This window comes from Leopardus geoffroyi, chromosome C3, assembly GCF_018350155.1.
Source record: "Leopardus geoffroyi isolate Oge1 chromosome C3, O.geoffroyi_Oge1_pat1.0, whole genome shotgun sequence".
In the NCBI taxonomy this organism is placed as follows: Eukaryota; Metazoa; Chordata; class Mammalia; order Carnivora; family Felidae; genus Leopardus; species Leopardus geoffroyi.
The window spans coordinates 90,299,125-90,314,916 of NC_059338.1; the positions used below are offsets into that span (position 1 = coordinate 90,299,125).

General features: G+C 35.7%; 1 protein-coding gene across 3 annotated transcripts in view; it reads left to right on the forward strand.

The window, feature by feature from the left end:
* Nucleotides 1-15,792, forward strand: part of TAF2 (TATA-box binding protein associated factor 2) — a 95,851-nt gene that overhangs the window by 8,202 nt on the left and 71,857 nt on the right. For 2 of the 3 annotated variants that reach the window (XM_045453814.1, XM_045453816.1), the window contains exons 3-6: nt 2,246-2,406; nt 11,155-11,273; nt 12,597-12,738; nt 14,462-14,693. In XM_045453814.1, coding sequence (XP_045309770.1) covers nt 2,246-2,406; nt 11,155-11,273; nt 12,597-12,738; nt 14,462-14,693 — 654 coding nt within the window. Of the gene's footprint in view, nt 1-2,245; nt 2,407-11,154; nt 11,274-12,596; nt 12,739-14,461; nt 14,694-15,792 lie in introns of those variants that run through there. The other variant, XM_045453817.1, reaches the window with a different exon arrangement.

A 15,792-nucleotide genomic window follows, 5' to 3' on the forward strand; every position in this document is an offset into this window, starting at 1 on the left:
ACTCTTATAGCATATGCTATATAAAATTCTGTGAGTGGTCTAGAGTAGCACATGAAACTAAAAGGTTTTCTGTTTTCCCCTCTCCTAATTTACAGCGAATGAAAGAATAAGTAGCTTCTTGTCAAAGGGGTTTCAGGAGACATTTCATCTAAGGCTGGAAGGTAGAGAAGGAATTTTTCGAAAGGTTGAATGGCCCAGGGGAGGTTATTTAGAATAGGATGGGAAGGTGGTCAGCTGTGAAGTGGTTGGGAGGGAACAAGGAGCAAGCAGAAGAGAGTAAGTGAGAGGTTACATGACCAGACAAGCTTGCAGTAATGCCAGTGGCCAAGGACAACAGAGAGTGGAGCCTTGTGGAAGTTAATGGGTCTGAATGTTGCAGGCAGATAGAGGTTAGGGCTCTAGGTGGTGTCAGAGACCAGATGATATGAGGAGACTGGGCTTTCCCTATCTTCGTGAAATATACTCCATTCACTGTTTTGTTATTGTTAACCTTAGTCAAGAAAGCCAAATCCTGTTCTTCTATCCCCACCCATGTAAGCTAACTATTGACTTAAAGCACTTTCCATAATTTTTTCTATTACAGTACACTTTTGCTGTTTTGATTCTGCTTGCTTGCTTTCAGCTGATCCAAGCTTATTTATGTAGATTGGTCAATGGATTGCTGATAGGCTAATTAAAAGAATTTTGGTCTTTTCCCCTCCAGTTGCTGATAGTTTACGCCTTTAAACACAGAGCTTTTCATTAACAGTATTTTGGCCTCTGCTCTTTCTGTTCTCATTTGCTACCATGCAGATCTGTGTAGAGAGTCTAATTTATGGATGTATGGCTGTCTTCTTATTTGGGAAGTGGTGGGGAAAAAGGGCTGCAGAATCTCTGTGCTTTTGACCAGTTAGGCTAAGTGTTTTATAAAAAAATTCTTGCATGTTATTTAAAGCCCTGTACAAGAAACACGGTATAGTAGGATTCCACTGGAATCGTTTAGATGTAGATTTGAATGTCATTTCTCCACTTATTAATTACATAATTTTCTTTTTTATTTTTTTTTTTTAATTTTTTTTAACGTTTTTATTTTTGAGACAGGGAGAGGCAGAGCATGAACAGGGGAGGGTCAGAGAGAGAGAGACACAGAATCTGAAACAGGCTCCAGGCTCTGAGCTGTCAGCACAGAGCCCGACCTGGGGCTCGAACTCACGGACCGCGAGATCATGACCTGAGCCGAAGTCGGCCGCTTAACCGACTGAGCCACCCAGGCGCCCCTACATAATTTTCTTAACTTCGTTAACTTATCTGTAAAAAGCGTAAAGTAGTACTTTTTTCAGTTCATAGAGAACATATGAAAGTATCTAGTGTAACATCTGGCACACAGTGCTGCTCTCTAAAGCCATTAGAATGGTTATACTTGAGCCCTCTGTGGTTGCTGCCTCCATTTCATCTTAGCTATTTGTGTTGCATGTTCTGAAATTTTCCTGTTCAGTTTGCAGCCCTTGAAATGCTATTTCATGCCTTCCCATATTTCACACTTGAGTATATCAGTTTTTTAACCCATCATATTAAAAACACTGGACATATGTGTCATGTTCCATTGACCCATCTTTCCCATTTGATTCCCATTTTGGAAGGCCATGTTCTTTTTCTTTTTTTTTTTTAAACGTTTATTTATTATTATGAGACAGAGAGAGCGACAGAGCATGAGTGTGGGAGGGGCAGAGAGAGGAGGAGACACAGAATCCGAAGCGGACTCCAGGCTCTGAGCTGTCAACACAGAGCCTGACATGGGGCTCGAACCCACAAACCGCGAGATCACGACTGAGACACCCAGGCGCTCCTGGAAGGCCATGTTCTTTTTACTCACCAAACTGGTTTTGATTCTCTTTCTGCTCTTTTTTTTTTTTTTTTTTCTTTTCCTTCTTCCCTGTTTGAGTTCCAGTCTGTCTAGAAAGGCTTGTATTTGAGAATGTGAGTCCTTTTACTTTTTTCTGGCAGATGGTCCAGTTTTCACTGATGGTGAATGTGAATCACCAAGAAGATAAAGTCTATATAATTCATACCTGTTCATTCATTAGGACAATAGTGTTTGAAATGAAGATACTCAGAGAACACATATATATGTAGCTATTTGGGATTCTGTATCTGGAATGTAATAGAAATAGTGGTATAAGTAAGTATAAGTAGTAGAAATAAAAAAAAATATTCTAAAACCTACCAGTCTTAATTATAACAAAGTTATTATTCTTTATCATTGCAGGGATTCGTGGAACTGACTATATTTCCCACAGTTGCAAACTTGAATAGAATCAAGTTGAACAGCAAACAGTGTAGAATATACCGAGTAAGGATCAATGATTTAGAAGCTGCTTTTATTTATAATGACCCAACCTTGGAAGTCTGTCACAATGAATCAAAACAGTAAGTTTTATACCTTAAAGTTGATATTTCTAACAGCTATATATTCCCCATATTATTGGATTAATCTTTTCAAAGTACTTTTCTTAGATTATTACTAGGCTCTGAATCCCAGTTTTTTTCCTAATTATAATTTCTGTTTTTTTTATAATTTCTTTTATAATTTTTTATAATTTCTCTGCATATTTGGTTCAAGAAATTTTACTAGTTCTACCCAACATAGTAAGTTACTGAGTTTCCTTTCTTCAGATTACAGTTTTGAAGAAGTATTATCTGAGAATTAAAAAACAATTTTAAGCCATTTTTCTACTTTTAATATTTTTAAAAAATACTTTATTAACATTAATCTTCAATGGGTTAGGTGGTTGTTGTAATCCTTAGAGCAGAGACTACTTCAAAATATTTTATAAAATACTTTGACTGCCTTCGAATGTCATATAAAAATACTTTGTCTTAGATGTCTCTTCACTTTAAATATTACGTCTACTTCACTTTAAATATTACATTTTTACTGATAAAAAAAACTTGTTTTTTTATCAGTAAACATGCTGTTATGAGCAGTTTTGTGTTCTACTTTTTTCATTTAAATACTTTGTCTCCACTTTTCCACATATGATAGTCTTCACTCTATCATTTTTATGGTCAGATAATATTTATTCAGTATATCATAGTTTGCATGATTGTTTTCCAGTTGTTTGGCATTTGTATCATTTCCAGCTTTTGAGATCGTAAGTGATGTTGAGTGAATATTTTGGCATAGATAAGGTTTTTTCCTTGAATTATTCCTTTAGGCAAATAGGATTACTTACTATTCTTAAGGCTCTTCTTAGTGTTTTACTTCATTGTGCCCAGTAGTATTTGTATTAATTTAAGTACTGTGAACTATGTTTGAGGGCACTTGCTTTTTCAAAGTTTAGAAACCATTGGATTCAACCATGATTCTCTGTTTTGGAGTAGGGTGCCAAACCTTTATTATAAACTGTTTTTAGTCAAGATATTATTTTAACTAATTGCTGCATTAAGGCAGCAATTCTTAAAGTGTGATTTCCAGACAAGCAGTATCAGCATCACCTGGAAACTTGTTAGAAATGCAGACTCCCAGGCATTGCCTTAGATCTGCTGAATCAGAAAGTGGGGATTTGGTCCTGCAATTTGTGTTTTATTTGTTTTGGGTTTTTTTGGTGGTGTTTTTGTTTTTTTAAGATTTTATTAAGTAATCTCTACACCCAACGTGGGGGTCCAACTTACAACCCCGAGATCAAGAGTTGTGTATTCTACCAACTGGGCCAGCTAGGTGTCCCCCTGCAATTTGTGTTGTAACTAGTGTGCCAGGTGATTCTGAGAGGCTAATTAATGCCTATGAGCCATTGCCTTAAGGGTTTACAAGGGTTGAGACAGGAGGCTTATCTTTAGACATATTTTTGGTCCCAGTTTTCATTGGTTTAGAATCTTTCAGACTCAGGGAAGAGAAAAGAAAATGCTGTTGGAAAAGTTCGGGGAATCTCTGAATTACTCCTGTAACTTCCCATTTCACAAACTTGAGTTGTTGAAATTACATTGCTTTTTCAGCTACACTTGTAGAACTCATTTAAAAACACTTATTACAAAATCATCTTCCTCCTTTTCCCCCAGAAAAAAAAAAATGACCTGCCCTTAGAGTAGTAAATATATTACCACTGATGTATGGAAAAGGCACTTGTAAAAGAGCAGGTAGGAAAGCAGAGCAGGTAGGGAAGCCATGGCCTTGCTAGAGTCCGGAATAGCTCCGCAGTTGACACTAGAACTCTGCATTTGACGACAGGGCAAGTAGGCTCTCCATCTGCCAGTCACAGAAAGTGTTTGCACATTTGCTTTACCTGTTGTTTCTGCTCCGATCTCAGAGAATATACTGTGTGGCAGTACAGTGACAGGAACGATGGTTTCCACGTCTGTTGAGGAAACAAGCTTTTACTTTTTGCCTTGTTTGTTTTGAAGTGATCTTATCTCCTAAAGAATTTCTCCAGTGATAGGGAAGATGCTTCATCACTTATAGCGTTATAATGGAAGAAAAGAAAGGTAAAAAGGGGAGTCTTTTCAAACGTTACGTTAGGAAATTGGGAAAGGTAGAATATATTATAATTTTTCTTTTCAGTTAGAAACAGCTCTTTTAGCCATGGTCACTTAGTAAATATTTGCTCACTACCCCTGCTTTTCTTCCAAGCTCTAGAATCTTGATTACTTTTAAAGAGGGATGACATTAGTTATTTTTTGCTGGTGTTTATTATTTGATTGGTTTAAAAGAGGATTTGAGGTTGGTTTTAGAATTTTAGTAGACAACAGTTTTAAAAAAAGTGGCTAATGGAATTAGCATGGAGAGTGAAAAAGCGTAGGATGGTGTGTACACACTGTTAAGTTATTGCACAATTGTTACAGGAAAATTATTGATTTAGTTTTGATGTTTCTGGTTGCCTTACCTAAGAGAAAACACTCGTTTATATGATTGATAAGACACAAGATAGAAGATACCGGGTTATTCAGAAGAAATACTGCTTTTCTTAGCAGTTAAATGTGAAAAATCTTTCTTCTGGATGACATTATTTTTAGAGAACTTTGGGAAAGGCAGATACTTAAGGTCTTTAGCATGTCCCTAGATACTTCTGTTACCTTTCTTGTTTCTAAAGTAACTTTCTTTAATAAACCAATAGAATTTACACTACAGCTGAAACAAATTAAGTATAGCAGTTTTGAAATTGAAAGTTAAACTTAAATTCTGTGATAAAATTTGATCTTAATACATATAAGAATGTCCTAACATTCAAAGAAGTAATATACTACTTAATTACATCTTCTTATTTGTTTTAAACTTAAGATACCAGGCTATCCTGTTTTTGATGGAAAGAGTGTGCTTACCTTGGTTGAGATTCAGCATCTTTGAACTGCAGAGGGAATGTAAGGAAGAGAAACATTTAGATAAGAGACTGAAAGACATTTCTACCTATTTTATCCAACCAAACGTTAGTGGAGTTGTTAAATTACCTGTGCCAGCAATTAAAAACCCTGTTTTTTATGTAACATCTATTTAAGCGCTTGCTCGCACATTCTCTCTCTCTCTCTTTTTTTTGTCTGCCAGTAAAATAATTTCAACACTTTCTCCAAATATATTTTGTGTGTGCATTCCCTTTTTTTTTTTTTGTCTGCCAATAAAATAATTTCAACACTTTCTCTAAATATATTTTGTATTTGAATCTTATGTATTATAGATAAATTATAGTTTGCCCTATAGGAGCTTTTTGATTGTTTTTTTTTTTTTTTTTTTTTTCCTACATTTTTCTCTTCTTAGAATAAAATAAATACGGACTTTGCCAGAGAAGCTGTTTCTATGGATGGATAGGCTACAGTGCTGACATCTCTTTCCTTTGTTTCTTTTCCTTCCCTAGATAGACTTTCCCACTTTGAGAAAATCTTTTCTATTTTGCTTGAAAAGCCTCAGTGTTCCCAAGTTCCAAGAATCAGTTTAATTCCTGTCTTTAGTATTCATTTCCACTAAGGAGTGGCGGTAGAAATGACCAATATTGAGATATAAATGAAGTAGCTATTGAGTGATTAGAATGATTTTTAGAGTAATTGGAGTTGATTTTTTTTAATTGCTATTAAAAAAATTTTTTGTAAGTCCTGTATTTTTTAATACAGACCTATACTACAGAGGTTTTAAATGTTATTTTGCTAATATTATATAGTAAAAGTAGTTGATTCCTTTACTAGTTATGGTTAAGTAATATGGATATTTATATTTTAACTCAGCCACAATGCCTCACTGCTACTTATTTTTGGTAGTATTGCTCAGGGTTAATTTGTCGTAGTTGGAGGAACATTAAGGTTCATTTAGTCGAAACTTCAACAAGAATTTTTTCCTATACTGTTTCACCTTTTGCTTGAATGCTTCTAGCTCTGAAGAACTCACTATATATTTTTTTTAACATTTATTTTTGAGAGACAGAGGGAGGCAGAGCATGAGTTGGGGAGGAGAAGAGATGGGGAGGGGAGGGCGGACACAGAATCCAAAGCAGGCTCTAGGCTCCGAGCTGTCAGCACAAGAGCCCGGGGCTCGAACTCACGGACCTCGAGATATGACCTGTGAGTGAGCTCACTGTATTTTCAAGCATCCCTTTGATTTTTCTGAAAGCTAGAAAGTTCTTTATTACATCAAACTACAGTTTTTATTATAATATTCACAAACTTAACCAATTTAAATATTGTTTTCCCCCAAGTTTTCTCTTTTCCAGTCTACAGAATCACAATACTTTCAACCCTTCCTTATCTAAAACTCTTCCCAAATTTGTTACCATTCTTGCCCTTTGAATGTTCCCTGGTTTGGCATTGTTTCTTCTTAAACGTGGTAACCCCAGAACTAGATATAATTCTTCCTATTTGGATTAATTTTTACATGCATAGCAGTAGAGCCATTTTATCCTTATCTGCATTCAGTGTTTCTACAGCTTGAAATACAGTAGCCTTTCAGAGATGGCTGCTTTGAGTAGTTCACTCAAGTTTGAGCTTGACTGAAATCCCCTAAACTTTTTCATAGAAAAACCTGTTACGGTGGAGTTTTCTCTAAGAATCCTTATTTCATAGTATCATATCAAATGTTGTTTTAATTATTTTTAAAAAGTCATCCTTATTAATTTTGGTATTGGTTTCACTTTTAGAAAATGGGTTTTCCTGCTGGCCGGCTTTTTTTTTTTTTTTTTTTTTTTCTGTGTGCAAACTATCAGAACCAAAGAGAAGAGAAACCAAGTATTGACATGGATATAGAGTAACTAAACTTTCAAACACTGCTGATAGAAGTGTAAATTGAGTTTGAATATGTGCATACTCTATGATTAGTGTAGGTCTCACTCCTAGTATATACTCAGTAGAAATGTGTTCATATGTTCACCAAAAAATATGTACAAAATTGTTCACAGCAACATTTGTAATAGTCAGAACTGGAAATTACCTGAAGACTCATCAGTTGTAGAAGATAGATTGTAGTATGTTCTCACACCACTGGAATTCTAAACAGTGACAAGATAAATGACCAATAGCTACATGCACCAGTATGTCTGGATCTCGCAGGCTAGACATTGAGTAGAAGAAGTCAGATACAAGAGAAAGTATATGAAGTTGTTAATCTATCATATTAGATGTCAGAATAATGGGTAACCTTTGGTGGTGGAAAGTGGGGTTGGTTAGTGATTATAAGAGGGCTTTTGGGAGGCTGGTAAAGTTCTGTTCATGCTCTGCATGCTGGCTCTTTTTGTTCTGTGAGGTGTACATTTAGAGTATATATGCTTTTCTGATGTGTATTATGCTCTCATGAATATTTTTAAAAGAAAAGGTTTACCAATAATTGAATCTTAAGTGTTCACAAAACCTGCCCCTGAGTTTTAAGAAGTATATGTTATTGACAAATAATTAAAACATTATTTTAATATGGATGCTTATAATAAATTCTTAGAGAAAATTACTAGTTTTTCAATATCTTCTACAACATTACTTGTCTCTTTGTTTCCTTGAGGAGGGGATGGGGTTGGAGACTGGAGGTTGGAGATGGTGGTGTTATAGGACAAGGACACTATTATTCTGAAAATTGAAAATACTTATTCTAATCTTGTCTTGTAATTTTTGGCTTTTATGAGGTTATTATGAAAAGAAACATATTTGATTCATATTATGAAAGGAAACACTGAAATCCAAACCATGAGAAGATTGTTCCTCATAACTGGCTTTCCAGTAGATTCCACTTACAGTGACTCACCATTTTATTTGGACCGCTTTACCTTTTCTCAGGAAATGAGGAGATTAAGTGAGAATAATTTCCCATAAAAAAAAAACCTGAGTGGTCTAATATGTAATGTTTCAATTTGGCTTTTTATGTAATGATTGTTTTTTATTTTTGAATTTTACAGATAACTGGGGGGAAATTATGGTGTCTTCAACTATCTTTCATATTTCATGTTTTTGCATTTTTATTGAAAAGAAACTACAGTTTGTAGATATACAAAGTAGTCTTTAAAATTAGATGGTATGTTGGGGCGCCTGGGTGGCTCAGTTGGTTACGCGTCTGACGTCGGCTCAGGTCATGATCTCATGGTTCACAAGTTCGAGCCCTGCGTCGGGCTCTGTGCTGACAGCTCGTAACCTGGAGCGTGCTTCGGATTCTGTGTCTCCCTCTCTCTCTGCTCCTTCTCTGCTTGCACTCTGTCTCTGTCTTTCTTTCTCTAAGTAAACTTTTAAAAAAATTAAAAAAAAAATTAGTACGTTGGCTAAGTGCTGGCAAAAATGCAGAGTGACTGGCACTTTTATATATTTTTGATGGGAATGTGGAATAGTATAGCCATTCTGGAAAACAGTTTGGCATATTCTTACAAAGCTAACATATTTTTACCATTTGACTCAGCAGTCCCACTCTTAGGTATTTGTACTACAAAATAAAAATTAAATTCACATAAAAATTAATACATGGTTGTTCATAGTGGTTTTATTTGTGGTAGCCAGAAGCTGGAAGCAACCCATATGTTCTTCAGTGGCTGAATGAATAAACAATAAATAATCTGTGGTCCAGTCTGTACAGTGGAATACTATTCAGTATAAAAAGGAACAAATTATTGATATGTGTAATGCTTGAGATGGATTTCAAAGATTTACTACATGAGACAAACCAGCCTCAAAAGGTCGCAATCCAAGGGCACCTGGGTGGCTCAGGCAATAAAGTGCACGACTTCGGCTCAGGTCATGATCTCACGGTTTGTGGGTTTGAACCCCTCATCAGGCTGTGTGCTGACAGCTCAGAGCCTGGAGCCTGCTTCGGATTCTGTATCTCCCGCTCTCTGCCCCTCCCCCACTCACACTGAGTGTTTCTCAAAAGTAACAACAAAAAAAATCATGTTCTGTATGATTCCAAGGCATAGCACAAGGGACTCTTTGGGATGATGGACTTGCTCTATATCCTGATTGTGGCGGTGGTTGTACATGTGTAAGAATTTATGGAATTATATACCAAAGGAAAGAGAGTTACTGTATGATAATTTAAAAAATATAGATGGTATGTGAAAACCTTCATTTTTATTGTGATCCTGTAGTTCTTGCACATTTTATTTTACATATTTATCTAACAAAGAAATTGTTAAAATTATTGAGAAGTCTGTTTCACTGCTTCCAGAACCTTATGTTGTGTAGTTATTAAAATCCTTCCTAATCCTTCCTAATCAGTAGAGACATGGAGATGGGAGAGGAATGGCTTCTGTCAGGTTAAGAGGGCATAACTTTACTGTTTTCTTTAATGGCCCTTTTCCCATTTAATTTTTCCTATAACCTCTCTGTACTGTATATTAAACTTGTTTTTTAACTAGTTAAAAACTTACTGAGCTAGTGAAATGTGACTGACTTTACTTCGTGGATTCATCTAATGGCAAGATGATCAATATAAAGGTGCTCAGCAAGAATATGGCTCATGGAGTTGTCTTTCATCTTGCTCTTATCATTCCTTGTCTTTTTTCTTTCATCCATCTCTTACATATTCCTTTAAACAGGTTTCAGCGAGGAAATGTAATATGTGTACAGACGGCCCCCAACTTCAGACAGTTCAACTTAACAATTTTTCAACTTCATGATGGTGCAAAGTTGGTGATACACTTTCAGTAGGAACTGTACTTTGAATTTTGAGTTTTGATTTCTTTCCCAGGCTAGAAATATGTGGTACCTATATGGAGCTGTACAGTGGGCCTCAGCTCCCAGTCAGCCACATGGTCACGAGGCTATATAATCTGTATACTTAGGACAATTCTGTGCCCATGCAACCATTCTGTTTTTCCTTTTGAGTATAGTATTCAATAAATCACCTGAGATGTTCAACACTTTATTGTAAAATAGGCTTTGTGTTAGATGATTTTGCCCAACAGTAGGCTAATATAAGTGTTCTGAGCAAGTTTATGGTAAGCTAGCCTAAGCTATGATGTTTGGTGGGTTAAGTGTATTAAATTCATTTCAATTTCCAGTATTTTCAACTTATGATGGGATTATCGGGACAAAACACCATTGTTAAGTTGAGGGAGATCTGTATATGTCAATATACATTTAAAGTGTTTTTAATGAAATAAAATTTAAAAATTGGATGGGAACAGTGTTGTAATATCTTCATAAGACTTATGTGTATTGTTTTCATCCAGTGGGAAATAAGGCCAAGTAACTATTGAACAGCTGTTTATAGAGTATACCCCCCTGGCATATAGGAGGTACAGCAGTGAAGCAGCCAAAAGTTTCCCTCCTTTAAGCTTACATTGTCAGGCACTGGGGGTAAAGGTAAGCAGTACTACATTTTAAGGACTTGATTCCCATCCTAACTTGTTTTAAACATCTTAATTTCTGTCAGATCATAGTTTGTGGAATCGATTGAAATGTTTGCCATATTGATAAAGAATACTTCTTCAATTTTGCATATGTTCTTTTCACTTCTATCAGGAATGTATAGTGACTTTGACATTCCAAAATTAATGAAGGATATGGTAATTATAATAATCACATGGCATTGGCGAATTTGCTATATATGATACCGTATTTATAATTTAGTAGGTTTTGTCATGATGAGTAATAGTTACTTGTCCAGAAAGCATTCTCATAAATTATATAAGATGATATAACGCTTAACAAACAAATGCTACCAAATATTGAAGAAAATACTTGGTGAAATGTTTGGCTTATTATTAAAACATCTCTTTTTCTTTTTTTTCCCAGGAGAAATCTAAATTATTTTTCCAATGCTTATGCCGCTGCAGTTAGTGCTGTGGATCCTGATGCAGGAAATGGAGAACTTTGCATTAAGGTTCCCTCAGAGTTATGGAAACATGTTGATGGTAAAACACCAAAAATATATTGACTATACAATAAAATCATGTTAGACTTAGTGACTGAAAACTTTTACATGAAAATTAATGATGTCATAATTGTAAATTAATACTTGAAATATACAAAAGTTGGAAGCTCTTTTTTTTTTTTTTTTAAAGATCACTGGTTAATAGGAAAATAGCAATTAAGGGCTATGACAAAAAAACAACTCATTCAGTATTCTTTTTAAAGTGAAAGTTATAAAAAATATTGGATGGATAGAACAATTTGTCGAGAGTTGAGAATGCACGCGATATCAAATCAATTTAAAATTAGAGCATGTTATAGCGGGGAGAATCCTAAAAAAATCACCTAGTTCACTTCTTTCCTTTTGCAGAAGAATAATCTGAAGTCTAGACAGCAAGTGACCTACTGAAGGTCACTAAATAGTAGTAGAATCAGTGCTAGAACATAGGGTTCCTAACACCCACTGTGCACTTTTGAGCACACTCTTATTATTTCTAAATCTTTGTTTTCTCTTGGATAAAGTCACAGCCATTATAATTATTATGCATAACTTGCCTACTTTTATTTAGCCTTATAAAAATTAACAAAGATAAGGAAGTGAGACATTTTTGTTTTGTTTTTGCTTTTTATTTTTTCTTTAATAGTTCGTGTGTTTGGTGGGGGGTTGAGGGTTGCCCACTTTTGGGGGATAGGCATAGAAGGCTATCATTTCATGTTCAGGGAATGGACATAGTCCATATGGTTGTGATGGTCTGAGGGAAATTAAAAGAAACCTCTTTTTCATAGGATTAAAAATCTTACAAAAGCAACATGTATTTGTTATGTATAAATTAAAGATAATGTAAATAACATATTACATAAATTCTTGGGTAGCTTTTCCCACTCACTCCCTATTCCTCCTGTTCCCCAAAGTCAACTAGGGATAACAATGTGGGGGACTTTTTAAGTCCTTACTTTTCAAGTTTTGCATTGAATCCTAAGTGTTCTTAAATTTCCTATGTGATAGGTAGTTTTGAAGTTTTTTCTTTAGACAGTATAGCATTGTCAGAAAAGTTGGGAGGAGGATATGGCATGACCTGAGTTATATCTTGGGAGAACACAGCTAGCAGTGACTAGAATTGAGTGGAAGGACATCAGTGGAGGCAGGCTATTGAGTTAATATAGGTGGAGAAAAGGCGAGAGCTGAAAGTAGGGTAAGTGGTGTGATTTTTCATTTAAAGCTGAGCTTTTAATTCTCGTTTTATGTTTAGTGCCTTGCTATATAGACCATTGTGACCTTATTATATATTTACGTATCAATGCATATGTATATTTATTTGTTGCAGAATTAAAGGTCCTAAAGATACACATCAATTTTTCTTTGGATCAGCCAAAAGGAGGTCTTCATTTTGTGGTACCCAGTGTTGAGGGAAGTATGGCAGAGAGAGGTGCTCATGTTTTCTCTTGTGGGTATCAAAATTCCACAAGGTAGATTATTCTTATATATTTCAGTTAATTTCATTTTTCAGTTGAATTTTTTGTATGTATATGCAGTACATGTGTTTAGTGTAAATTGAGAAGTATGAGCTTCATCCTCAGATTTACTTCTTCTCAATCTTGTTCCACTAGTCATTCCTTCTCAGTCCTGTGTCTTCCCTTTTGTCTTTACTTTTCAAAAAAGAGACTGTTCTAAAATCATCTCAATTCATTATTTTTTTAACTTTATACTGCAGTAAAACGGCATCTAGAAAATTAAATTGTAAATAGGAAAGTTCAGTGAATTTTCACAAGTGAATAAGCCTGTGTAATCCACACTCACATCAAGAAAAAGAACATTACCAACATTGCAGAGTCCCCACCTCCTACTCACTTCTAGACACTACCTGCTTCCCTCATATCCTTCTGCCCGACAGTGACCACTATTCTGATTTCTAAAGTAATATAGCTTAATTATACCTGCTTTTGAGCTTTATATGAATGGAAGTGTATGCATTATGCTCTTTTTATCTGGCCTTTTTTGTTCAACACCATGGTAGTGAGATTTTCCTTCATTGCTGTGTGTGATTGTAGTTCATTCTCAAAGCTCAGTAGTTCACTATATATTGTTGAAATATTACAGTATGCGTATTCTCTTCAGATTGTTATTAATAATCCTCAGATTATTAACTTCTTCAAGCCAAGGATGATGTCTCATACTTCTTTGTGTTGCAGTATCAGGTATAGACCCTGGCATGTAGTAAAACCTGACCTTGATAGAATGTGGAATAGAAATTTTTTGTCTGGCTTTGCTAGCACTGTTGGAATTTATGTGATGCATCCCAATCCCATTCTCCAAAACAGTTTTCTAACTTATGGATTAGATTCTGCATATTGTGTTTTTTACAACTTTATTGTAAGCGTTTTTAGTTTCTGGTAATGAATACTATATAAAAACTAATGTGAATATGCAAATGAAAATAGTTTTTAATTTAGAAGTTTGAAGCCAAGAATTGCCTACCTCTTTTTTAAGGATTTGAACTGACTGTATTACATGATATATTTTATTTATTTATTTTTTTAAAATTTTTCAACGTTTATTTATTTTTGGGACAGAGAGAGACAGAGCATGAACGGGGGAGGGGCAGAGAGAGAGGGAGACACAGAATCGGAAACAGGCTCCAGGCTCCGAGCCATCAGCCCAGAGCCCGATGCGGGGCTCGAACTCACGGACCGCGAGATCGTGACCTGGCTGAAGTCGGACGCTTAACCGACTGCGCCACCCAGGCACCCCGATATATTTTCTTAATATTGCCAAAGAATATGTGGAGAAAAGTTTTGTTTTTTTTTTTTTTAAAGCTTATTTATTTTTGAGAGAGAGAGAGAGACAGAGTGTGTGTGGGGAAAGGGCAGAGAGAGAGGGAAACACAGAATCGGAAGCAGTCTCCAGTTTCTGAGCTGGTTGCACAGAACCCAACACAGGGCTCGAACTCATGAACTGTGAGATCATGACCTGAGCCGAAGTCTGATGCTTAAGTGACTGAGCCACCCAAGCACCCCGAAAAGTTTCTATCTTTAATCAAAGTCTGAAGTTGCACAGTAACAAGCTTCAGCAGGCAGATAGCTTAAGTTTCTTTTTACACATACTCTATAAAAGTTAGACAAACTTATAAGTGGGGAAACAATGTAGGTTACGCTCTCACTATATTTTTTACACTTTTGATATTTTTTCTAGATTTTGGTTCCCATGCGTTGATTCATACTCTGAATTATGTACATGGAAATTAGAATTTACGGTAGATGCCGCAATGGTGGCTGTTTCCAATGGAGATTTGGTGGAGACAGTATATACCCATGATATGAGGAAGAAGACCTTCCATTATATGCTCACCATTCCAACAGCTGCGTCAAATATCTCTTTGGCCATTGGACCTTTTGAAATACTTGTAGATCCATATATGCACGAGGTGAGTCATAGCTTCTTGCTCCTTTCTCTCCCAGCTTTTCATTCCTGATAAAAGGAAGCATAGTAATGAAATGCTAAGTTTTTCCTGACTATTCTTTCCATTATCCAGAATATCATTAGACAGAAAAGGATTCCTTATCTGATGTATTTAATGATGTAAATTCTTGAATGAATTCCTTTTAAAATGTTATATTAAAGTCTTAGGTTTTTTTCCAACAGAGAGCTTAGTGTTCCAAAAGAGCTTCAAGTATACCTTTTTTTTTTTCACGTTTATTTATTTTTGAGACAGAGAGAGACAGAGCATGAACGGGGGAGGGGCAGAGAGAGAGGGAGACACAGAATCGGAAACAGGCTCCAGGCTCTTGAGCGGTCAGCCCAGAGCCTGACGCGGGGCTCGAACTCACGGACCGCGAGATTGTGACCTGAGCTGAAGTCGTACGCTTAACGACTGAGCCACCCAGGCGCCCCAAGTATACCTTGATTAGAGTATGTGGGTTGATTTCTGTAACTAATTTGTATTTATGTCATCTTTTTGTTTGGTTTATGTTTATGAATGTTATAGCCCCATCTCTGGAACCTGAAACACTCCACAATTTCAAAATTAAAGAACAAGATTTGTTCTCACTTTAGCATATACAGAGGAAAAAAGAAAAGGCTGAGGCAGAGTTTAGAATTCTAGTCCACATACTCATGAAAGCTTCTTGCAGTTTTCTTCCATATCTTGCCACAAATTGTATGTTAATTGGTAGACCTATTAGTGCATTTAGGCCTCCCCAAGCATGAGACTTCTGAAGTTTAGGAAGTGATGTATTGGTTATTGACCCTCTCTACTTCTATATGTGTTTAAAGTAACATTTGAATGAATCTCTCTTTATTTATTCTTAGTCCCATACATTTTCAATATTAGGGTTTTTTTTTTCTTAGTATAAAACTTATATTGTGACCATATATATCTCAACAGTATTTCTGTTATGTGAGCAAAAATTGAGGGCAGTTAGGTTTAGACTGTCGGTAAGCTCCTCACTCTGTTCTTAATTTGCTTTCCTGAAACTCACAAGATTTATAAAAGTCACTCATGGAAAATATTCAGGGTATTTTAT